This window comes from Tachyglossus aculeatus, chromosome 11 (assembly GCF_015852505.1).
Source record: "Tachyglossus aculeatus isolate mTacAcu1 chromosome 11, mTacAcu1.pri, whole genome shotgun sequence".
NCBI lineage: Eukaryota > Metazoa > Chordata > Mammalia > Monotremata > Tachyglossidae > Tachyglossus > Tachyglossus aculeatus.
The window spans coordinates 2589145-2614308 of record NC_052076.1 but is presented as its reverse complement, the minus strand read 5'-3'; the positions used below and the strand labels follow the sequence as shown (position 1 = coordinate 2614308).

Genomic DNA, 25164 nt, shown 5'->3' with positions numbered 1-25164 from the left:
TCGCGGTGATGATGAGGATCAATCAATCGTATTTATTGAGCGCTTACTGGGTGCAGAGCACTGGACTAAGCGCTGGGGAAGACTGATAATGATGATGGCATTTGTTAAGTGCTTACTATGTGCAAAGCACTGTTCTAAGCGCTGGGGAAGTCCAAGTTGGCAACGTATAGAGACGGTCCCTACTCAACGGCGGGCTCGCGGTGGTGATGAGGATCAATCCATCAATCAATCGTATTTATTGAGCTCTTACTGTGTGCAGAGCACTGTACTAAGCGCCGGGGAATAATAATAATGATGATGGCATTTGTTAAGCGCTTACTATGTGCAAAGCACTGTTCTAAGCCCTGGGGAAGTCCAAGTTGGCAACGCATAGAGACGGTCCCTACCCAACGGCGGGCTCGTGGTGGTGATAATGTTGGCATTTGTTAAGCGCTTACTATGTGCCAAGCACTGTTCTAAGCGCTTGGGGGATACAAAGTGATCAGGTTGTCCCGCGTGGGGCTCACAGTCTTAATCCCCATTTTACAGATGAGGGAACTGAGGCTCAGAGAAGTGAAGTGACTTGCCCAAGGTTACACAGCAGACATGTGGCAGAGCCGGGATTCGAACCCATGATCAAACCATCAATCAATCGTAATTATTGAGCGCTTACTGTGTGCAGAGCACTGGACTGAGCGCTGGGGAAGTCCAAGTTGGCAACGTACAGAGGCGGGCCCTACCCAACGGTGGGCTCACGGTGATGATGATCGATCAATCAATCAATCAATCGTATTTATTGAGCACTTACTGTGTGCAGAGCACTGGACTAAGTGCCGGGGAATAATAATAATGATGATGGCATTTGTTTAAGCGCTTACTATGTGTGAGCCCTCTGTTGGGTAGGGACTGTCTCTATATGTTGCCAATTTGTACTTCCCAAGCGCTTAGTACAGTGCTCTGCACATAGTAAGCGCTCAATGAATACGATTGATGATGATGATGATGATGATGCAAAGCACTGTGCTAAGCGCTGGGGAAGTCCAAGTTGGCAACGTGTAGAGACGGTCCCTACCCAACGGTGGGCTCGCGGTGATGATGATCAATCAATCAATCGTATTTATTGAGCGCTTACTGTATGCAGAGCACTGGACTAAGCCCTGGGGTATAATAATAATGATGATGGCTTTTGTTAAGCGCTTACTATGTGCAAAGCACTGTTCTAAGCGCTGGGGAAGTCCAAGTTGGCAACGTATAGAGACGGTCCCTACCCAACGGCGGGCTCGCGGTGGTGATGATAAGGATGGCATTTATTAAGCGCTTACTATGTGCAAAGCGCCATTCCAAGTGCTGGGGGTTGCTCAGTGGAAAGAGCCCGGGCTTTGGAGTCAATCAGTCAATCAATCAGTCGTATTTATTGAGCGCTTACTGTGTGCAGAGCCCTGGACTAAGCGCTTGGGAAGGACAAGTCGGCAACGTAGAGAGGCAGTGGGTTCAAATCCCGGCTCCGCCACATGTCTGCTGTGTGACCTTGGGCAAGTCGCTTCACTTCTCTGAGCCTCAGTTCCCTCATCTGGAAAATGGGGATGAAGACCGTGAGCCCCCCGTGGGACAACCTGATCACCTTGTATCCACCCCAGCGCTTAGAACAGTGCTTTGCACACAGTAAGCGCTTAATAAATGCCATCATTGTTATTACTATTATCTTTATTAAGCACTTACTATGATGATGATGATGATAGCATTTATTAAGCGCTTACTATGTGCAAAGCAATCAATCAATCGTATTTATTGAGCGCTTACTGTGTGCAGAGCACTGTACTAAGCGCTTGGGAGGGACAAGTTGGCAACAGTTGGCACTGTTCTAAGCGCCGGAGAGGTTACAAGGTGATCAGGTTGTCCCACGGGGGGCTCACAGTCTTAGTCCCTGTTTTACAGATGAGGTAGCTGAGGCTCAGAGAAGCGAAGTGACTTGCCCAAGGTCACACGGCAGACATGGGGCAGAGTCGGGATTCGAACCCACGACCTCCGACTCCAAAGCCCGGGCTCTTTCCACTGAGCCACGATCTATGCCGGCTGCCCGTGTCTCTGCTGGGTGCGCCAGTCTGAGCTGATTGTCTCATTTCTGTCCCGAATGGCCCGTGCCCGTGTTGGCGCCGGGTGACCGTGTCTATGCCGGGTGCCCGTGTATAATAACAATGGCATTTATTAAGTGCTTACTATGTGCAAAGCGCTGTTCTAAGCGCTGGGGAGGTTACAAGGTGATCAGGTTGTCCCACGGGGGGCTCACAGTCTTCCTCCCCGTTTTCCAGATGGGGTAACTGAGGCCCAGAGGAGTGAAGTGACTTGCCTAGAGTCACACAGCTGTACCGGGTGACCGTGTCTATGCCGGGTGCCCGTGTATAATAACAATGGCATTTATTAAGCGCTTACTATGTGCAAAGCCCTGTTCTAAGCGCTGGGGAGGTTACAAGGTGATCAGGTTGTCCCACGGGGGGCTCACAGTCTTCGTCCCCATTTTCCAGATAGGGGAACTGAGGCACAGAGGAGTGAAGTGACTTGCCCAGAGTCACACAGCTGCACCGGGTGACCGTGTCTATGCCGGGTGCCCGTGTATAATAACAATAGCATTTATTAAGCGCTTACTATGTGCAAATCACTGTTCTAAGCCCTGGGGAGGTTACAAGGTGATCAGGTTGTCCCACGGGGGGCTCACTGTCTTCATCCCCATTTTCCAGATAGGGGAACTGAGGCACAGAGGAGTGAAGTGACTTGCCCAGAGTCACACAGCTGACAGTCGGGGGAGCCGAGGTTTGAACCCGTGACCTCCGACTCCAAAGCCGGTGCTCTTCCCATTGAGCCATGCCGCTTCTCTGTGCTGTGCTTCAGGTGCCAGTATCTGTGCCGGTTGCCCGGGAGTCGGTGTCCGTGTTAGGTGCCGCAGGCTGAGCCGGGTGTTAATCAATCAATCAATCGTATTTATTGAGCGCTTACTGTGTGCAGAGCACTGTACTAAGCGCTTGGGAAGTACAAGTTGGCATCGGATAGAGACAGTCCCTGTTTGTGCCAGCCGTGTGTATCTATGCCGAGTGCCCATGTCTGTGTTGGATGCCCGTGTCCGTGCTGAGTCCCGCTCCGCTCTTTTAGACTGTGAGCCCACTGTTGGGTTGGGGCCATCTCTATATGTTGCCAATTTGTACTTCCCAAGCGCTTAGTACAGTGCTCTGCACACAGTAAGCGCTCAATAAATACGATTGATGTTGATGATGAGTGTCTCGTGTCTGTCCCGGGTGTCTCATGTCTTTGTGTTGGGTGACCGGGTCTGTGCTGAGTCCCGCTCTGCTCTTTTAGACTGTGAGCCCACTGTTGGGTAGGGACCGTCTCTATATGTTGCCAATTTGTACTTCCCAAGCGCTTAGTACAGTGCTCTGCACACAGTAAGCGCTCAATAAATACGATTGATGTTGATGATGAGTGTCTCGTGTCTGTCCCGGGTGTCTCATGTCTTTGTGTTGGGTGACCGGGTCTGTGCTGAGTCCCGCTCCGCTCTTTTAGACTGTGAGCCCACTGTTGGGTAGGGACCGGCTCTATATGTTGCCAATCTGTACTTCCCAAGCGCTTAGTACAGTGCTCTGCACACAGTAAGCGCTCAATAAATACGATTGATGTTGATGATGAGTGTCTCGTGTCTGTCCCGGGTGTCTCATGTCTTTGTGTTGGGTGACCGGGTCTGTGCTGAGTCCCGCTCTGCTCTTTTAGACTGTGAGCCCACTGTTGGGTAGGGACCGTCTCTATATGTTGCCAATTTGTACTTCCCAAGCGCTTAGTACAGTGCTCTGCACACAGTAAGCGCTCAATAAATACGATTGATGTTGATGATGAGTGTCTCGTGTCTGTCCCGGGTGTCTCATGTCTTTGTGTTGGGTGACCGGGTCTGTGCTGAGTCCCGCTCCGCTCTTTTAGACTGTGAGCCCACTGTTGGGTAGGGACCGGCTCTATATGTTGCCAATCTGTACTTCCCAAGCGCTTAGTACAGTGCTCTGCACACAGTAAGCGCTCAATAAATACGATTGATGTTGATGATGAGTGTCTCGTGTCTGTCCCGGGTGTCTCATGTCTTTGTGTTGGGTGACCGGGTCCGCGCCGGGTGCTTGGAGTTCCTAACTTTCCGTTGGATTGGGGGTGAGCCTGGGCCTTTTGAGGACCGGTGGACCTGATGTGTTTGGGGAGCGGTTGAGTCTGATGAGTTTGTGTACAGTGCTCTGCACATAGTAAGCGCTCAATAAATACGATTGATGATGACGATGAGTTTGGAGCGGATGAACCGCTTCATTTTCTGTAGGATCTGCCGATGCCCCTGCCCATTCAGGAAACTCGAGCCGGGCCAGTCCTGCCCGCTCCGGAGAGATGCTGCGGCTCTGGAGTGGACGTCCGTTCTCCCGCTCTGGTTGCTGTATTTGTCTCTTTGTTGCTGTACCGTACCTTCCAAGCTCTTAGTACAGTGTTCTGTACACAGCGCTCAATAAATACAGTTGAATGAATGAATGAACAAATCATGTGTAAAATGAGGATCAAGACTGTGAGCCCCATTTGGGACAGGGACTATGTCCAACCTGGTTACCTTGTATCTACCTCAGTGCTGAGAGCTGTGCTTGGCACATTGTAGGCACTTAAGAAATATTAGTGTCATAATTTTTATTACTATTAATGATAATAGTAACTGGCAGTGCAGGATTAGAACCCAGGTTTTTTTGTCTCCTGGTCCACTTTTTGACTCTCTTTCCACCAGGGATTGCTGCTTCTTTGTATCCCCAGAAATTATCCTCCAAAGCACTTTAAATGGCTAGGTCTCACTGTTTCCAAACTATATATTACAGGGAAAAATACTTGGGCATTAGACACATTCCTCAATAATAGGGCTGCTGGGCTTTGCTGTGTAACATTTATCAATAGGTTGGTTAATATGGCATCTATATTAACTGTGATATTCTGTTCTCTGTCTCCCCCTTTTAGACTGTGAGCCCACTGTTGGGTAGGGACTGTCTCTATGTGATGCCAATTTGTACTTCCCAAGCGCTTAGTACAGTGCTCTGCACATAGTAAGCGCTCAATAAATATGATTGATTGATTGATTGATATTATGAACTTCTTTATTAGGATCCCTATGGTATCGATTGTAGTAGTCACTAGGGAAATATCATTTTTGCTGTTGTTTCCTGTCTTCTAGTAATGATTGGGGTGGGTGGGGGGTAGGAAGGAGGCAGAGGGCTGGGAGGGGGGATGCCAGTCACCCCAAAAGGGCTAGGGTGCCCCAGCCCTGCCTGGCAGCCACTCTGGTGTCCCAGCGGGCCGCCCTGGGGCGTTCAGAGGGACCCGGCGGGCGCCCAAGGAGGCTTGGGGGGCGTTCAGAGGGACCCGAGGAGGCCTGGAGGCTGCAGCCGGCTCCAAAAGCCTGGACTGGAGTTATCCCTGGGGCCCAGGGCAGCGAAGAGAAGGAGGAGGAGGCCGCTTCTCAAGCGAGGGGCTGGCCCCGAATTAGCCTTTAGCCGCTGACGTACGTCTGGCTAGCGGGCTGTCCGGCCAGGGAGCCCGGATGCCACAGGACCGGCCAGCGGCCGCCCAGCCCCGCGCCAGTGGGGAGGGCGAGCGGGGCAGAGGGGGCAGGGTGGGTTGTGGGGAGATCATCATCATCAATCGTATTTATTGAGCGCTTACTATGTGCAGAGCACTGTACTAAGCGCTTGGGAAGTACAAATCGGCAACATATAGAGACAGTCCCTACCCGACAGTGGGCTCACAGTCTAGAAGGGGGAGACAGAGAACAAAAGCAAACATACTAACAAAATAAAATAAATAGAATAGATATGTACAAGTAAAATAAATAGAGTAATAAATATGTACAAACATATATACAGGTGCTGTGGGGAAGGGAAGGAGGTAAGATGGGGGGATGGAGAGGGGGACGAGGGGGAGAGGAAGGAAGGGGCTCAGTCTGGGAAGGCCTCCTGGAGGAGGTGAGCTCTCAGCAGGGCCTTGAAGGGAGGAAGAGAGCTAGCTTGGCGGATGGGCAGAGGGATTGGGGGCATTCCAGGCCCGGGGGAGGACGTGGGCCGGGGGTCGATGGCGAGACAGGCGAGAGCGAGGTACGGTGAGGAGATCAGCGGTGGAGGAGCGGAGGGTGCGGACTGGGCTGGAGAAGGAGAGATGCTTTCCCTCTGCCTCCACCATGGGTCAGCACAGTTGGCATCTCCAGCTCACTCAACCGTGCCCACAGGAACACCTGTTTGAAACGGACTGTGGTAGCCGGATATGCTGAGCAGCCCCCAGGGTCCCCAGGCTCCACCCGCCGCTGCCCAAGGTCCCAGGACCCCCCCGGTCCCAGCCTCACAGTTGCCCCTGCCTCCCACGCTGGAAATGCCCACTCGGCCCCAATGCCCGGTCCCCACTTAAGAATAATAATAATCATAATGGCATGTATTAAGCGCTTACTATGTGCAAAGCACTGTTCTAAGCGCTGGGGAGGATACAAGGTGATCAGGCTGTCCCATGTGGGGCTCCCAGTCTTAATCCCCATTTTACAGATGAGGGAACTGAGGCCCAGAGAAGTGAAGTGACTTGGCCAAAGTCACACAGCTGACAAGTGGCGGAGCCGGGATTAGAAGCCTTGACCTCTGAATGCAAAGCCCGGGCTCTTTCCACTGAGCCACGCTGCTTCTCACTTGGTACCAAAGACTCCGGCGTGTCTTCCTCCCGCCCTCTCCCCGGTGCCACCTGCTCGCTGCTTCTCTCTCCGACCGCCCGCCTCTCGACCCCTCGCGGGGCGGTGGGGGTGTCCGGAGCGGACAGGGTTGTGATGGCATTTGAGGTGACCGTCTCTCTCCTCCTCACTGGATTTCAGGGTCTGCCCTGTTTTCACCCGGTCTACCAGTCTCTGCCTAGACAGCTGCAAGTCTGCTCTGCCCCATGCCCGCGAATCCCTGCCCGGCCTGCCGGAACGCTAGGACTGGACCGTTCGGGTCGGCGAGGGGACCGGGAGGTTTCCTTGGAAGATGCCCTTAGCCTTCCATCCAATCCCAGCAGCGTGGTCTAGTGGAAATCAATGGATCGTATTTATTGAGCACTTTCTGTGTGCAGCAGGGCACTGCATTAAGCACCATTCCCTGCCCCACAACGAGCCAGAGGGAGAGACAGTAAGCGCTCAGTAAATACGACTGAACGAACCAGAGACAGACATTAGTCTAAATCAGTTAATTACAGATATGGACATAAGTGCAGTGGGGGCTGGGGATGGTGATGAATAAAGGAAGTGGAGAAAGAGGAAATGAGGTCTTAATCAGGGAAGGCGTCTTGGAGGAGATGTGCCTTCAGTAGGGCTTTAAAGCGGGGGAGAGTAATTGTCTGTCAGATATTCATTCATTCATTTGTATTTACCGAGCGCTTACTAGGTACAGAGCGCTGTACTAAGCTCTTGGAAATCAGTCAATCAATCAATCGTATTTATTGAGCACTTACTGTGTGCAGAGCACTGTCCTAAGCGCTTGGGAAGTACAAGTTGGCAACATATAGAGACGGTCCCTACCCAGCAGCGGGCTCACAGTCTAGAAGGGGAAAGAAGTCTAGATATGAAGTCTAGATATGAAAAGGGAGGGCGTTTCAGGCCAACGGAAGGAGGTGGGCGAGAGGTTGGTGGCCAGATAGCCGAGTTCGAGGCACAGCGAGTAGTTTTTGCGTTAGAGGAGCGAAGCGTGGAGCTGGGTTGAAGTAGGAGAGTAGCGAGGTAAGATAGATACAAGTTGTTGCCGACTTGTGCTTCCCAAGCGCTTAGTGCAGTGCTCTGCACACAGTAAGCGCTCAATAAATACAATTGATTGATTGATTGATAGAAGGGGGCAAGGGGATTGAGTATATTACGCGCCTGGGTTCTAATAACGACTCTGCCAAATGCTTGCTGCGTGACCTTGGGCAAGACACTCGACTTCTCCGCGCCTCAGTTCTTCCTGTTCTCCCTCCTACTCAGACTGTGGGCCCTGTGCAGGACAGAAACTGCGTCCAACTAATTCACCTTGATCTACCCCAGCGCTTAGAACAGCGTTTGACATAGAGTGAGCGCTTTAAAAATACCTTAAAAGAAAAACCCTGCTTCCATTCTGGGGGCAGCGCGTCACCCGGAAACGCTGCCCCCGCCCCAAACCAACCCCGGGGGCCCGTGTCGGGTCTGGGCATCCGGAACCCTGAGCATCACCTAGGGAGCAGCCTTCTCCGAGGAGACTCCTGAGGATGGTGCTTGAGTTAATCCGCTCTCCTTCTCCCGGGCACCGGTGCCCCTCCGTTTGCTTTCTCAGCCGTTGGTCCTGCCCGCTTCCTCCCCCAACATCCTCTTTGCCCTCCTGGGTCCCTCCCCACGCCCTGCCTTGTGAAAGTTTACGGGGCGGCATCTGAGCCAGCGTGGATGAAAACGTGCCCCCAGCGCAGCCCGCGCGGGGAGGGTGGCGGGGCCTGGGAGAGGGCCGGGGGGTCCCCATTCCTCCGGCCCCTTCCTCTCTAGAGCCCGCTGCTTCTGGCTACCAGGGAGGCTCCGGGACAGGACCCCCGTTGCCCCAGAACCCGCGTCCGCAGGCCCCTTTCCAGCTCAGCCCGGTCCCGGCCAGGGTTGGGGCCGGGGAGAGCTTTCGGGCCCATCTAGAGGCAGGTGAGGTGTTGGGGACACTGGGGGCTGTGGAAAGACGTGGCTTCCTAGTGGGGAAGGGGAAGGTGTATGACACAGGCGACCCTGGACAGTCCACGAGCCGCAGGTTTTTGAACCGGGGCTAGCTCAGGGTACCGGGAGGAGGAAGAGGAAGGGGAGAGGCCTGCAAAGCAGCACGAGGGGCTGGGGAGCCGGAGCAAGGAGCTGACTCTGAATCTTCTCCAGGGGGAAGTGGGAGGAAGGCGGTTGGCCCCGCACCCGCCCTCCCCTTCTGCAGTCGCGGTTCCTCTCTCTGCCCAGAACAAACCAGAGGGATGGGGACACCGTGGGCGGAGCAGTGGCCTACAGCCCCGGCTCCCCAAAATCTAATCTGGGGATCCCTCTGGTCTGAGGGTCCCTGGCTCTGGTTTAGGGGGTGGTCCCTCCTCCGCCGCTAATCTCCTCACCGTACCTCGCTCTCGCCTGTCCCGCCATCGACCCCCGGCCCACGTCCTCCCCCGGGCCTGGAATGCCCTCCCTCTGCCCATCCGCCACGCTAGCTCTCTTCCTCCCTTCAAGGCCCTGCTGAGAGCTCACCTCCTCCAGGAGGCCTTCCCAGACTGAGCCCCTTCCTTCCTCTCCCCCTCGTCCCCCTCTCCATCCCCCCATCTTACCTCCTTCCCTTCCCCACTGCACCTGTATATATGTATATATGTTTGTACATATTTATTACTCTATTTATTTTATTTATTTATTTTATTTGTACATATCTATTCTATTTATTTTATTTTGTTGGTATGTTTGGTTTTGTTCTCTGTCTCCCCCTTTTAGACTGTGAGCCCACTGTTGGGTAGGGACTGTCTCTATATGTCGCCAATTTGTACTTCCCAAGCGCTTAGTACAGTGCTTTGCACATGGTAAGCGCTCAATAAATACGATTGATGATGATGATGATGATGGTCCCTGCACCTACTTTGAGAGGTCCCCGCGTCTGGGCTTGGTCGGGGGGGGGTGTTGCTGTATCCAGTCTAGGGATCTCTAGAGCCTTTTAGATTGTGAGCCCACTATTGGGTAGGGACTGTCTCTATATGTTGCCAACTTGTACTTCCCAAGCGCTTAGTACAGTGCTCTGCACACAGTAAGCGCTTAATCAATACGATTGATGATGGTCTGGTGATCCTCGGGTCTGATCCGGGGGTCCCCTGGTCCCGGGTAGAGAAGCAGCGTGGCTCAGTGGAAAGAGCCCGGGCTTCAAAGTCGGTGGTCATGGGTTCAATTTCCGGCTCCGCCAGTTGTCAGCTGTGTGACTTTGGGCAAGTCACTTCACTTCTCTGGGCCTCAGTTCCCTCATCTGGAAAATGGGGATGAAGACTGTGAGCCCCCCGTGGGACCACCTGATCACCTTGTAACCTCCCCGGCGCTTAGAACAGTGCTTTGCACATAGTCAGCGCTTAATAAATGCCATCATCATCATCAGCCTGCGCACCGCTGGGCCCAGTGGCCTAATCGTTTGTGTCCCCAGAGTTGAGCTTGAGGACTTGGATTAGCAGTCCTGGGTGCCCTTCTACCCCTCACAGGACACCCCCCCCCCCATCTCACGCTCCTCCAGTGGGGAGCGTGTGTACAGATTTATAATTCTTTTGATCTCTTTTGATGGTATTGACCCCTGCCTACTTGTTTTGTTGTCTGTCTCCCCCTTCTAGACTGTGAGCCCGTTGTTGGGTAGGGATGGTCTCTATCTGTTGCTGAATTGTACTTTCCAAGCACTCAGTACAGTGCTCGATAAATACGATTGAAGGAATGAATGAATGACTCTTCCCACCATAAGCCTCGCTGCTTCCCTAGTTCCTGTCTCCCTCTCTCCTTTTCTCCCTCACTCCCTCTCTCCCCAGCGTGTCCCCGTCCCCGCCCGGTAATCGCTTCCATCTGTTCCTCCGGCTCCGGCTCTTCCTCTCCCGACGCCTCTCCCAGGCCCGGCTCCCCGCACCTCGGCCCCACGTCCCACTGTCCCGGGCCCAGTGCCAAGGCGGAGTGGCCAGGGGGTTTCCCCGGGCCCGGGCACCGAGTAGGAATCCAGACTGCATAACCAATGCAGCCGGCAGCCCCTGGCAGAGTCAAGGCCAGCGCGCCACCCCCTTGGGCCTTCCTTCGGCCTTGCCCAGTCCTGAGGGATGCTAAGAGGGGGAAGAGTCAGACAGTGAGCAGGATACTGACTAGGAGCTCCTTGACAGGACGCCTCCCGGAGCAGCACCCCTTCTTATCGCCCCTGGCCAGGAAGAGGGAATCCGGGAGCAGGATGGGACCGAACGGATACGGTCCTGGGTACGTTGCCCGTCCCAGCCTGGTGCCAGAGAGAGCCAGGCCCAGAGGGGCAAGAATTGGAGAAGCAGCGTGGCTCGGTGGAAAGAGCCCGGGCTTTGGAGCCGGAGTTCGTGCGTTCAAACCCCGGCTCTGCCAGTTGTCAGCTGTGTGACTTTTACTTGTACATATCTGTTCTATTTATTTTATTTTGTTAGCATGTTTGGTTTTGTTCTCTGTCTCCCCCTTTTAGACTGTGAGCCCACTGTTGGGTAGGGACTGTCTCTAGATGTTGCCAACTTATACTTCCCAAGCGCTTAGTACAGTGCTCTGCACACAGTGAGCGCTCAATAAATACGATTGATGATGATGATGATGATGATGATGACTTCACTTCTCTGTGCCTCAGTGACCTCATCTGTAAAATGGGGATGAAGACTGTGAGCCCCCCGTGGGACAACCTGATCACCTTGTAACCTCCCCAGCGCTTAGAACCGTGCTTTGCACATAGTAAGCGCTTAATAAATGCCATTGTTATTATTATTATTAAGCCCCTGCTCCTCCATGTCGACCCTTGACCTCATGACCTGTGGAGGCATCCCTAAATTAGTGGGAACACTCCAGTTTCTGGCTGTGGGGGAAGTAGAATACGGAAGGAGCCCGGAGGGTCTGGTCTGCTCCAGACTCTTGTAGGGGTTGAGGCAGAAGGCTCCTTGTCACCCAGGGATGGCCGTATAGGACTGTGTCCATCTCCAGGGCCACCACCCCTCCCCAACTTCCACCTCCCTCCCGGCTACGGAACAGTTTCCCTGGCTCGGCCAGCCGGGCGGGAAACAGCTGTGTTGGCAGGGTGCGTTGGACCCCCTCCGGATCTCCAGGAGCATCGGGGAATCAATCAATCAATCGTATTTATTGAGCGCTTACTGTGTGCAGAGCACTGTACTAAATACTTGGGAAATACAAGCTGGCAACCTATAGAGACAGTCCCTACCCGACAGCGGGCTCACAGTCTAGAAGGGGGAGACAGAGAACAAAACCAAACATACTAACAAAATAAAATAAATAGAATAGATAGGTACAAGTAAGAAGAGGGGACCCCGGGCCAACTGGAAAAGGGGATAAGGAGGCAGAGACAAGGAGAAGGGATTGGCTCCCGAAAGTCTTCTTCTCTGCCCCCCCCTGCAGAGTGTTCTGAGTGGGGAGTGAGGTTGGGGGCAGAGGTCTGGGCTTTGGTGGGGGGGACACAGGAAAAGCGGGTCCCCAATTCAAGTCCTGCTACTGCAGCTGAGCCCGTGTCCCCTGCCACCTCCCCGGACCCCTGCCGTGGGAACTCATCTTAGGTCCATCCCCACACCGCGCTCATCCCCGTCCTCATCAACTGGCGAAGCCTTGGGCCTGCCTTTCAGCCCCCTCCCCACCCTGCCTCAGTGGGGCCGCCCCCTCCAAGGCTTGCAGCTGTCTAAATAGTCGCAGGAAGAAAATGTTCTCTTTTTAGAACAGCTGGACCAACAGGCTGAGCGAGCCGGCTGGGGACGGTGGGGCGGCGCCTGGGTGAAGGAGCTACTGGACCGTCGACCCTCCTTTGCCCCGCCGCCTGGTTCTCCGGCCGTGGTGGGGGGCAACCGGGTGCTCGGGGGTCACTCGGACAGCTGGCACCCTGCTCCCACCCCTTAGGCCCTGACTCAGGTGCTGGACTTTTAGACTGTGAGCCCACTGTTGGGTAGGGACCGTCTCTATATGTTGCCAATTTGTACTTCCCAAGCGCTTAGTACAGTGCTCTGCACATAGTAAGCACTCAATAAATACGATTGATTGATTGATTGGAAGGGGCTTGGAGATGGCCCAAGGAGATAATGCACGGGGTAGGGCTGGATCCAAGGACCCCAGGAGCGGGCGACGGGACAAGGCGGCTTAAACCGGTCCACCAGCGCTTAGAACAGTGCTTTGCACATAATAAGCACTTAATATGTTTGGTTTTGTTGTCTGCCTCCCCCTTCTAGACTGTGACCCATGGTTGGGTAGGGACCATCTCTATATGTTGCCGACTTGGACTTCCCAAGCGCTCAGTGCTCTGCACACAGGAAGCGCTCAATAAGTACGATTGAATGAATGAATGCATGAATGAATTTGACCAAGGGTATAGATCCAAGTCTGTAGACAACGCTGAAGGGTGCCAGGGAAAGAGGGATTAATTGGGAAAGGCCTCTTGGAAACATGTTTTGTTTTGTTGTCTGTCTCCCGCTTCTAGGCTGCGAGCCCGTTTGTGGGTAGGGACCGTCTTTATATGTTGCCAACTTGTACTTCCCAAGCGCTTAGTACAGTGCTCTGCGCTCAGTAAATACGATTGAAAGAATGAATGAATGAATAAATGCCGTTATTATTATTATTCTGCCACCAGCGTAGGGTGCCCATGGGCTGCCCGCCCTTTTCTACCCCCACAGCGACCCTCGCCCTGACCCCCTGCCCGCTCCATCTCCCCACAGAGCCGCCGGCGATGGGACTGTAGTGCCCGCCCTCCGGGGGCGACCCCGCCCTCACAGTGGACCCTGCCGACAGAGGGTAAGTCGAGCCCCGGTTCCTCCCCACCGTCCCCAGTGAGGCTCCGAGCCGGGGGAGCGGGTGCTGGGCATCCGTGACCCTTGGCATCTATGGCGAGGGCAGTCCCGAGCTGGGGGATGCAGAGGTCAGAGGGGCCAAGCCGGAGGCTGGGACCCTGGCAAACGGGGACGTGAAGTGTCATCCGAGTGGAGAGTTCAGTCTCTAGGGCTGTGGGGCTGAGAGGGGAAACTGAGGCTGGGGGAGGGTGAGAGGTTGTGGCCGCTACATCCCCAGGCTCCGCTGCCCGTCTGGGCCAAGCCGGGGTAGGGGCAGGCTTCCCTGGCACCACACAGTTTGAAAAGAGAGAGTTCCCCGCGGGCCGTTGGCTTGAGGGTCGGGGGAGCGGGAGGGAGGGCACTTCCCCAGTGGCAATCATCATCATCATCATCATCAATCGTATTTATTGAGCGCTTACTGTGTGCAGAGCACTGGACTAAGCGCTTGGGAAGTACAAATTGGCAACATATAGAGACGGTCCCTACCCAACAGTGGGCTCACAGTCTAAGTCAATCAGTCAGAGCTATCCATTGAGTGCTTACTGTATGCAGAGCACTGTACCAAGCGCTTGGGAAGTACAAATTGGCAACATATAGAGACGGTCCCTACCCAACAGTGGGCTCACAGTCTAAATCAGTCAAAGCTATCCATTGAGTGCTTACTGTATGCAAAGCACTGTGTTAAGCGCTCAGGAGGGTACAGTGCAATAGAGTTGGTAGACACGTTCTCCGTCCACAGTGAGCTTAACAAACACCAAAGGACGGCGCGATTTGCCCCCGTCTCTGGGGGAAAGGAGGAGGTCCGCCCGGTCCCCGTAGGAGGACCTCAGCTGTCACCGCTCCGGCAGCCCTGGCTGTGCCGACTTGTCTCCCCTGCCGATAGCTCCCCGGGGCCGCGAGTTGACAAACAAGGGCCCGACTCAGGCGGAGGGAGCGGAAGCCACAGAGCCGGCCGGGCCAGGATGCGGGACGGGGACAGCTGCCCCTTGGAGGGGGCCCAGGGGATTCCTGGCTCCGTATGTAGCTGGGAAAGGGGGCTGGGGTTGACCCGTGCATGCGGGGGGACCAGAAGGGGAGACGGGGCATGGCTGCTTCGGATTCCTCCCCCAGCTGCCGGGCCCAGGGACCCAGCTGAGGGCCTCAGCCTCTGCCACCTACTTGCCGTCCCGCTCCTTCCTCCAGCCCGGAGGCCCCCGGGACCCCCAGGTTGCCGGCGGGGGAGGGAAAACCCGGCTCGGGTGGTCAAGCTTTGGGAGAATCTTCGCCCTTTGTGCGCGTGAGTGGGTGGACAGAGCTGTGCTAAGCTCTCTGGGGCACTGTGGAACCCCTGAAGCTCTGCAGGTGCAGGGCTGTGCCAGGGCAAACAGCTGGGAAGGCCCGAGGGGGGCCCTAAATCTTGCAGATGTGACCCCAGGGGTGGGGCCGGGGAAGTTACCTGAGTGATGTCCACTAGGCATTGACAGCTGCTGGAAAAGCCGTGCCCTGAGCTGCCCAGGGGCTCCCTCACATCCAAGTTGCTGGAGTGCTGGCTGCTGGGCATCCCCAGAGGCCCCTGGCATCAGGGTAGGGAGCTGGTAGGAGGGCCGGGTGGATTCGGGCACACTGGGAGAGGAGTGTGTCACAGCCGGAGTTCCTGGGATCCTCGAGGGGAGGCTGGGCACTCCCCCCGAAACTCTCCTGCTTCTAGTGCCCCCCGGGGTGGGCAGGAGATGCTGTGCTGGAGAAAGTGCCCTCCGTGGGATGGGGGAGAGGGGTGAACGCGGCTGGGGGGGTGGAGAGAAACCGACTAGGTGCCGAGGCCAGGCGGACCCCAGGGCATGGCTTTGTGTGGGTGGTGGGAGGGAGCGTTCAGGCTGGCAGGTGCCTTTGTGCCCTTGCCAAGCCCTACGCTAAGCCCCATGCCAAGCTCCGCACACGGCTGTAGGCCGGGCACTGGCCAGCCTGTCTGGGAACCAGGGACAGGAAGGGTCAGTGGGGCCAGCCAGGGGAAGGTCCTCTCCGCCTCCTGTCCTCTAAGGGCTGGGCAGTGTGCATATCGAGGGCCTTTGGGGCTGACCTGATGAGGGGCCTGGCCAGGGCTTCCAACCTCCGCGGGGTGCTTTAATTCTGGCCCTGACCCTGTGGGCAGCGACCCTCGGGGCCAGACAGCAGATGCTGGACTGTCCCTATATGTTGCCAACTTGTACTTCCCAAGCGCTTAGTACAGTGCTCTGCGCACAGTAAGCGCTCAATAACTACGATTGATGATGATGATGCAGCCCAGACCCTCGACCCAGTACCAAGGCGCTTCTCAACCTTGAGGGGAGGTCCTCACCTCTCCACACCGTTAGGCCTCATTCTCGTCTGTCCCACCATCGACCCCCGGCCCACGTCCTCCCCCGGGCCCGGGATGCCCTCCCTCTGCCCATCCGCCAAGCTAGCTCTCTTCCTCCCTTCAAGGCCCTACTGAGAGCTCACCTCCTCCAGGAGGCCTTCCCGTACTTCCCAAGCGCTTAGTACAGTGCTCTGCCCACAGTAAGCACTCAATAAATGCAATTGATTCCTCTCCCTCTCCTCCCCCTCCCCATCCCCCCCCCCCTTACCTCCTTCCCCTCCCCACAGCACCTGTATATATGTATATATGTCTGTACGGATTTATTACTCTATTTTATTTGTACATGTTCATTCTAATTCTTTTATTTTGTTAATATGCTTTGTTTTGTTGTCTCTCTCCCCCGTCTAGACTGTGAGCCCACTGTTGGGTAGGGACTGTCTCTATTTGTTGCCAACTTGGACTTCCCAAGCGCTTAGTACAGCGCTCTGCACACAGTAAGCGCTCAATAAATACGATTGAAAGAAAGGATCAGGTCCCTGGGAGACGGTGCAGAAGCAGGAATGTGGGAGGGAGGGTAGGGGCCCTCATGGCCTTTACCCGGATCTGCTGCGGTTAGGCCTCCTCCTCGCCCCACACTCCCCCCACAACCCCCAGGCTAGAAGCCCCAGCTGTTTATCCAACAGCTCCTTGCCCTTCCTCATTGGCCTGACACCAGCCCACGCCCAGTTGCTTGCCTGCCTGTTCATTCAATCGTATTTATTGAGCGCTTACTGTGTGCAGAGCACTGGACTAAGCGCTGGCTCAGAAAAGTGGGACCTGAAAGGCTTTGTTCCAGCTGGCCGGGCCAGAGGGGCTGGTGGCGGTTCTGCCCAACCGGAACCCAGGGTGGCATCGTCATCAACATCAATCGTATTTGTTGAGCGCTTACTGTGTGCAGAGCACTGTACTAAGCGCTTGGGAAGTACAAGTTGGCAACATATAGAGACGGTCCCTACTGGCAGAGCCCAGGGGGCAGAGGGGTGGCCCCAGTGGGATGCCAGCCGACTCGTATTTCAGTGAACTGGGCACAAGGGTGAAGCCTATCTCTCTCTTTTTTTTTTTTTTTGCTTATGGTATTTATTAGATGCTTAATAGTTATCGAGTTCACTCATTCAGTTGTATTTATTGAGCGCTTACTGTGTGCAGAGCACTGTACTAAGCACTTGGGAAGAACAAATTGGCAACATATAGAGACGGTCCCTACCCAACAACGGGCTCACAGTCTAGAAGGAAGGGGAAGCAGCGTGGCTCAGTGGAAAGAGCACGGGCTTTGGAGTCCGAGATCATGGGTTCAAATCCCAGCTCTGCCAACTGTCAGCTGTGTGACTTTGGGCAAGTCACTTCTCTGGGCCTCAGTTACCTCATCTATAAAATGGGGATTAAGACTGTGAGCCCCCCGTGGGACAACCTGATCACCTTGTAACCTCCCCAGCACTTAGAACAGTGCTTTGCACATAGTAAGCGCTTAATAAATGCCACCATCATCATCATTATTATTATTATTCCTATGGGAGGGCATTCTGGTTGTTACGGGGGCAGGAGGAAGTGACAGGACAGGGTCTGAGCCCAGGACTGGAAGCCGGGAGGCCCCTGCTTCAGGTTCAGAATAGCTTAATGATCATCATTATATTTATTTTATTTTGTTAGTATGTTTGGTTTTGTTCTCTGTCTCCCCCTTTTAGACTGTGAGCCCACTGTTGGGTAGGGACTGTCTCTATGTGTTGCCAACTTGGACTTCCCAAGCGCTTAGTGCAGTGCTCTGCACACAGTAAGCGCTCAATAAATACGATTAATGATGATGATGATGATGATTACGGTGTTTATTAAGCCCTTACTGTCTGCCAAGCACCGAGCTAAGTGCTGGAACAGCTTCAAGAGAAGTCAGTTGGGACACTGCCCTCAGACCACCCGGGGCTCACGCAGAGTGACTAATAGAAAGACCCTAGGGTGAGGAGTCAGGAGTCCCCAGGCTAGCCCCAGCTCTGTCCCTGACCTGCTGGGTGACCTTGGGCAAGCACTCAACCTCTCTGGGCCTCAGTTTCTTCATCTGTATAATGGGGACATGAAACCCGCTCTCAGAGCAGATTAACTTGTCTCTACCCCAGTCCTTGGCCCGCAGTAAGGGCCGAATAAATCCCATCAGCATTTATTTCTCGGTGTCTCAGGCCTGGGGGAGAGCCGCAATTAGAAGAGGGGTCTCCAAGCGCTTCCCGACAGGCCCCACGGCCTCAGCTGTTCTTCCTTCCTCGGACCTTGGTATGCCCATGTCCGCATTGGGAGGAAGTGTCCGTCGGGCCGGGGTGGAGAGGGGTGTGGACCCTACCTGCCATGAGGCAAAGTGGCCGAACGAGCTCGGGCTCTGCGCTGTCCCCGTCACTGGAAATCGGGCCCCCGGGGAGAGAAGGGGCCCAGAAAGGGTGGGTCTGCCAGTCACTGACGCCATCTGCCACGTGGATGATAAATAGTGTTTGGCTCGGAGTTCGGGGACCCTGCCGAGGTCAGGACATAGCCTGCCTCGGACCGCAGAGAGCTGGAAGCGCCGGGAGCCACCCTTACCCCCGGACGGCCGCCGAAGGTGCCGTCCCGGTGAGATCCGGCCTGGGTGGGGATGGGCTGGGGGAGGAGGGATGGCACAGAGACCCCGAGCAGGAGATCCCAGTCAGGGCAGGGGGGCAGAACCGCTCGGCTTGCCCTCCGTGAGCTCGTTGCGTTTGACGTCAGAGGAGGCCGGAGGAGCCCAGAGAAGCTTGGGGCTTAGGGGCCAGGTCGTGCCCTGGTCAGGGGGAGCGACGACATCCTGGACCCAGGCAGGGAGGACACCTGGCCCTGCCGGTGGGTCAGCACCTCCGGAGAAGAGGGTACGACGGGACTGGGGCTGGAAATTGGAGCTGGAGGGTGTCCTGGTTTGCTGGCAGCAGTGGTGACTTGGACTTAATAATACTACTAATAGTAATTGTGGTATTCGTTAAGCATTTACCGTGTGCCGTGTCCCAAGCGCTGGGGTGGATACAAGCAGATCAGGTTGGACGCAGTCCTTGTCCTTCATGGGGCTCCCAATCTTCATCCTGACTCAGTGGAAAGAGCCCGGGCTTAAGAGTCAGAGGTCATGGGTTCAAATTCCGGCTCCACCACTTGTCCGCCAGGTGACTTTGGGCAAGTCCCTTCACTTCTCTGGGCCTCAGTTCCCTCATCTGTAAAATGGGGATGAAGGCTGTGAGCTCCCCCCGTGGGACAACCTGATCACCTTGTATCCTCCCCAGCGCTCAGAACAGTGCTTTGCACATAGTAAGCGCTTAACAAACACCATCATTATTATCCCCGTTTTACAGATGAGGTAACTAAGGCCGAGAGAAGCGATTTGCCCAAGGTGTCACAGCAGACAAATGGTGGAGCCGGAATTAGAACCCAGGTCCTTTTGATTCCCAGGCCCGAGCTCTATCCACTAGGATTTGGGGCTAGGACCCCTGGCTTCCACTCATCATCATCATCAATCGTATTTATTGAGCGCTTACTGTGTGCAGAGCACTGTACTAAGCGCTTGGGAAGTACAAGTTGGCAACATATAGAGACAGCCCCTTGGTGGCCACCGATTAGGCAGGAGGCCTGCGGGGCGGAGGCAAGCCTCCGCAAGCCTCAGTTTCCCCTCTAGGGGAGGGATGTGGGGACAGAGGCGGGCAGGGGTTGGAGTCCCGTGCTTCCGGGGGCAGGCGTTGAACCCCCTAGCTATGCTGTGCCTCCCCTCCCGTGCCCACCCCCTAGGTTGGCCGTGGCGGCCGGAATGAGCCTTGCTGCCATCTGAGAAACATGATCAACAAGTTCCGTGAGTCTCCACGGGCTCCCGAGGGCTCGGGGCACCGGGGAGGGGGGCGGGAAGGGGTGGGGTGGGGGGGGCTATTTCCTTCTGGCCCCTCCCCGCTAACTCACCTTTCCTGCCCCGTAGGCTGGAAGCTCCTGGCAGTGCTGGCATTGTTCCTCGTCATGGTCTGGTTCTCCATCTTCCCAGAAGAACGCTCCAAAGCACTGTGAGTCTCCCCCCTGCTGACCGTCCCGGCCACCCGAGGGTGGGCACGAGCTTTTCCGGACCCTCGGAGCCCACGCCGGGGCCCGGGTGTTCCCCTGCGGGCATGCGGAGACTGGCTGCCAACGCCGGCCCTGGCAGGGGGCATGGGGTGGGCCGCCCCCAGAGCCCCGGGGGTTGGGGGCTGGCCCCCCTAGGTCCCCGTGCCGATGGCCTTCCCTCCCGCCCCCCTGCTCTGTCCCAGTTCCCATTTCTCCATCCAAGATGAGAAGCCAGAGAGGGACTGTCCACAAGGCGAGGTGGGGCGGAAAGCGGCCCAGCTCATCGGCAAGTGAGTGGACAGAGCCGGGGAAGCCGGGGGTGGTGGTGGGAGGCCGGGGGGCCCGGTGGGCCTGGCCGTGAGGGTGACCTCGGACTCGACCCCTGGTCACAGCTACTCGCGGGAGCAGCCCGTGTTCCTGCAGCTCAAAGACTATTTCTGGGTCAAGACGCCATCCACCTACGAGCTACCGTACGGAACCAAGGGCAGCGGTGAGTGAGTGCGCCGGGAACCCCCCCGCCCCCCCCAAGAGACCCAGCCCCAGAGCCGCAACTGCCCCCCTCCGCCCCCAGGTCTGGCCCCTGCCTCTCCTCCTCCTGTGCCCACCCAGGTGCCCTGCTACTCTGTTTGCCCACGAATCACCCCATGGGGAGGTTGTGGTGCGGGGCAGCAAGTCCAGATGTCCCACCTTGGTGAGCGGGGGCTGGAGGGGGTCTAAGGCCCCCCTGACCAGCCCGCTTCCCTCCCCTGGCCGGGCAGAGGACCTGCTCCTGAAGGTCCTGGCCATCACCCGTGACACCATGCCGGAGAACATCCAGCGGTGAGTGTCCCCTGGCCCCCGTCCTGACTCGCCCAACCCCGTGCCCCCGTCTGGGCCTGCCCCCTCCACGTTCTCCCCTGGGCTGCCCTGGCCACCCCTCCTTCCCCTGTGCCTATCCCTCCTCTGGTGCCTGTTTCTCCCTCTCTGTGCCCCCGTGCCCTCGCAGAGTTCTGCTCCTCCCACCTCCCCTTTCCCCTCAAATTCGCCCCACTCGTCCCTCCAGGGGCGGGCAGGGCAGGCCTGGGACTCCCAGTGCCCATGGCGATGCCGGCAGTGCCCGGGCTTCTGGAGTAGTTCGGGCCGTGGAGGGAGTTGTTGAGGTAACGGGATGGAGTTTGCGGTGGGAACGGGAACTTGGGTGAGAGGAACGGGTTCACCCAAGGCCTCACGCTCCACCCTGCCTTCATTCACTCGTTCCGTCATATTTATTGAGCGCTTACTGTGTGCAGAGCGCTGGACTAAGCGCTTGGGAAGTACAAGTTGGCAACATCTAGAGGCGGTCCCCACCCAACAACGGGCTCACAGCCCATAGCTTTGTCTGCAGCTCTGTCTGTCTCCCTCGCTCTGTCTCTATGCTAGTCTAGACTGTGAGCCCACTGTTGGGTAGGGACCGTCTCTATATGTTGCCAACTTGTACTTCCCAAGCGCTTAGTACAGTGCTCTGCACACAGTAAGCGCTCAATAAATACGATTGATTGATTAGTCTCTCTCTGCCTCTATTGTTGCTCCCCCTACTTGTCTCCCTCACTCTGTCTCTATGCTAGTCTAGACTGTGAGCCCACTGTTGTGTAGGGACTGTCTCTATATGTTGCCAACTTGTACTTCCCAAGCGCTTAGTACAGTGCTCTGCACACAGTAAGCGCTCAATAAATACGATCGATTGATTAGTCTCTCTCTGCCTCTATTGTTGCTCCCCCTACTTCACACCCGGGCCGCTGGGGCTGCTCCAAGTTCTACCCCAAACTGTTCCTCCACCCCTTTGGTGCCCCGCTCGAGGCCTCGGTCCCCTTCCCCTTTCATTCATTCATTCAGTCGTATTTATTGAGCGCTTACTGTGTGCAGAGCACTGTACTAAGCGCTTGGGAAGTACAAGTTGGCAACATAGAGAGACGGTCCCTACCCAACAGTGGGCTCACAGTCTTGTGTCCGGGGCAGATGTTGGGGAGAGCCGTGGGTCTCCGGGGGCAGGAGAAGAGCTGCAGTCCCCTGGGAAGGCGGGGCGAGCCAGTCAGGCTGACATGTGGGTGAACTGGCTCTCCTGGGGTGGGCGAGGGGGTGCAGAGAGGCGCCGAGCCCCCCTGACATCCTCCCTACCGGAAGGTTGCAATGCCGCCGCTGCGTCGTGGTGGGCAACGGCTACAGACTGCGAAACAGCTCCCTGGGGGACGTCATCGACATGTACGACGTGATCATAAGGTACCTATCGGTCTGGACCCTGGGCACCGGCGGCAGGGGGAAGCAGCAGCCCCTGGGCCTCGGGGCCGGGGAGCAGAGTTGGCACAGGACAGGAGTGCCCCTCGGGGAAAGGGCTGAGACCCGAATTCCCAATTCAAAGTCCCGGCCCCCTCCCACACTCATGCTCCAGGGCGGTGAGGGTGAGCTGGCCGAGGCCCGGGCCCTGCCCGGCTGCGGCTCCTGGGCCGTGCCCCACGCCACGGATGACTGGCAGCATTGGGCCTATGGTGATGGGCTGGGTCCCTGGCACGAGATGACAGGCAGTTTCAGCTTTTGGGTGCCAGGAGGTGGAATATGGGTGGAGACCGTTTGTGGCATGGGCAGTGCCAGTGACTTGCCCCTGATACCGGGGTAGGCGGTGCCCATGACTGTGACGGGCAGTGCCAGGGACCATAAAGGACAAGGTTCCTGACCCCGGGGCAGGCGGTTGTGGTGATCGGGATGGGCAGTACCCCTGGCCAGGGTGGGCCAGGCTCTGGCTGACGGGCGGTGTCTCCCAGGCTGAACAACGCCCCGGTACACGGCTACGAGCAGGACGTGGGCTCCAAGACCACCATGCGGCTCTTCTACCCCGAGTCGGCCCACTTCGATCCGCAGCTGGAGAACGGCCCCGAGACCCTGCTGGTTCTGGTGCCGTTCAAAGCCATGGACTTTCACTGGGTGGAGACCGTCCTGAGCGACAGGAAGCGCGTGAGGCCCGGGCAAGAGCCGGGGAGAGGAGAGGGGGGCCGCTCCCCTTCCCGAGGGCCGCTGGGCAGCGGGGGGACCCTCCCCCGGCCCCGTGAGGCCAAGCCGCTGGTCTATGAGAGCCGCCGCCGCTCTGGCTTCCCACGGCCCACCCCGATTGTCCTCGCCCCTTCCCCCAGGTCCGCAAGGGCTTCTGGAGGCAGCCCCCCCTCATCTGGGAAGCCAACCCCACACAAGTACGCGTTCTCAACCCCTTCTTCATGGAGGTCACGGCCGCCAAGCTGCTCAGCCTGCCCATGCGGCAGACCCGCAAGGTCAAGCAGGTGAGGGGCTGGGGACAGCACTACTCCCCGCCCCCCGGGACCCCCGGGACTGAGGCTGGGAAGCGGGAGGGACCAACTTGGAGAGGAGGGAGGGGCACTGGAGCAACCCCCGGCCGCCTCTCCACCCCCACAGAAACCCACCACGGGGCTGCTGGCCATCACCCTGGCCCTGCACCTCTGCGACCTGGTGCACATCGCCGGCTTCGGCTACCCCAACTCGTCCAACAGGAGACAGACCATCCACTACTACGAGCAGGTCACGCTCAAGTCCATGGCGGTGAGCGAGAGGGCCCACCAGCCCCCGGCTCGGACTCTTCTGGCCGGGGGGGAAGCGGCGGGGAAGGGCAGGCGGGCTGCCGGGAAGGGACCGCCCACGCGGCCCCTCCACCCGGTGCTTGGCGGCTGGGAGGCGGGGACGGCTCAGAGAGGGACGGTGGCTCTCCCGAGATCCCACAGCAACGCGGGGTTGGAGGGGGTCCGTGGACGGGGACTGAACGGATGTTGCCCGTCCCTCCCCGCAGGCCTCGGAGCACAACGTCTCGCATGAGGCTCTGGCCATCAAACGGATGCTGGACATCGGAGCAGTGAAGAACCTCACCTACTTCTGACCCGGCCGAGGGCCACGGAGACGTCGAGCGCCCTTCTGGCGGCCCCCACCCGCCCCCCGAGTCGTCGCGGATGGGACCCCAAAGGCGGGGACAACCCTCCGAGGGCCTCGGGGACGGGGAGAGGAGCCTGAGACGGACCGTGGGGGGAGGTCCGGGGGAAGGCAGGTGGGCCAGATATCGGCTCCCTCTGGTAGAGACTTGATTAATGGTACGGTCCCGCCCCCCAACAGACTCCCGGCACCCGCTGTCGGGGGGAGGAAGGGTGGGAGGGGGAGCCTGAAGCCGCTGCATCGTCGGTTACTGCTCCCTGCTCATCTGGGTTAGGACTATTTAACGGGCTATTTAATTACTGCGCGGGAGCGGGGGGCTGCGGGCGGCCCTCACGGCCTCAGGACTGGGTTGGGGGGGGATGGTGCTGGGCTGGGACCCCACCCCTTGACCACACAAGAGTATTTTGCCAATTTTTGTACCCCGGCACGTTCCGGCCGGGCTCCAGGGGAGAAGTGTCCCCTGGCTGATGTTTAGGCTGAGGAGGACGGGGGGGACCAGGGAGTGAGGAAATTTCGTTCTCACAACTGGAGGTACCTGTTCTCCCTCCCCCTTAGACTGGGAGCCCCGTGTGGGACAGGGACTGTGTCCGGACTGATTATTTTGTGTCTGTCCCAGCGCTTACTGTAGTGCTTGGCACATAGTAAGCGCTTAACAAATGCCATCATCACTCTCATCATCGTCATTATCACCGTCATCAACAGCATCATTAAACTTTATCTTCAGTAGGAGCAATGGCCTCCAGGTCCTGAGTCCCGGGCCGGAAAGACTCCGTTTCTGGACACCTCCACGCCCGGGCCGCATGTTGGATGGGTTGACAGTGTGGGCGGGGGTCTCCGGGCACCCGCTCTCTGGGCTCGTTATCTTCAGCTGCCTCAGCCCCCCACGGCCAGATCAATTAACCAGCCAATCATATCTATTGAGTGCTTACTGTGTGCAAAGCACTATACTAAGTGCTGGGGAGAGTACAATATAACACTAATAATAATGGTATTTGTTAAGCACTTACTACAGGCCGAGCACTGTTCTAAGTGCTGGGTAATTAGTTCCCACGTGGGGCTCACAGTCTTAATCCCCTTTTTCCAGATGAGGTAACTGAGGCACAGAAAAGTTAAGTGACTTGCCCAAGGTCACACAGCAGGCAAGTGGTGAAGCTGGAATTAGAACCCTCATCCCCTGACTCCCAAGCTTGTGCTCTTTCCCCTGAGCCACGCCGAGTCGGTAGGCACGTACCCTGCCCACAGCGGGCTTAGAGACGAGCTAACAAACCAGATGAGTC

General features: G+C 56.9%; 1 protein-coding gene across 2 annotated transcripts in view; it reads left to right on the top strand.

The window, feature by feature from the left end:
- The window catches only part of ST3GAL4 (ST3 beta-galactoside alpha-2,3-sialyltransferase 4), a 35467-nt gene extending 10859 nt beyond the window's left edge, over positions 1 to 24608 (top strand). For both annotated transcript variants that reach the window (XM_038753880.1, XM_038753879.1), the window contains exons 2-12: positions 13423 to 13498; positions 19646 to 19706; positions 19827 to 19908; positions 20149 to 20235; positions 20338 to 20435; positions 20704 to 20764; positions 22085 to 22180; positions 22720 to 22909; positions 23086 to 23229; positions 23363 to 23506; positions 23751 to 24608. In XM_038753880.1, the coding sequence (XP_038609808.1) occupies positions 19691 to 19706; positions 19827 to 19908; positions 20149 to 20235; positions 20338 to 20435; positions 20704 to 20764; positions 22085 to 22180; positions 22720 to 22909; positions 23086 to 23229; positions 23363 to 23506; positions 23751 to 23837 (1005 nt within the window). In that variant the 5' untranslated portion in view covers positions 13423 to 13498; positions 19646 to 19690 and the 3' untranslated portion in view covers positions 23838 to 24608. The remainder of the gene's footprint in view (positions 1 to 13422; positions 13499 to 19645; positions 19707 to 19826; positions 19909 to 20148; positions 20236 to 20337; positions 20436 to 20703; positions 20765 to 22084; positions 22181 to 22719; positions 22910 to 23085; positions 23230 to 23362; positions 23507 to 23750) is intronic.
- Positions 24609 to 25164: the final 556 nt, after the last annotated feature.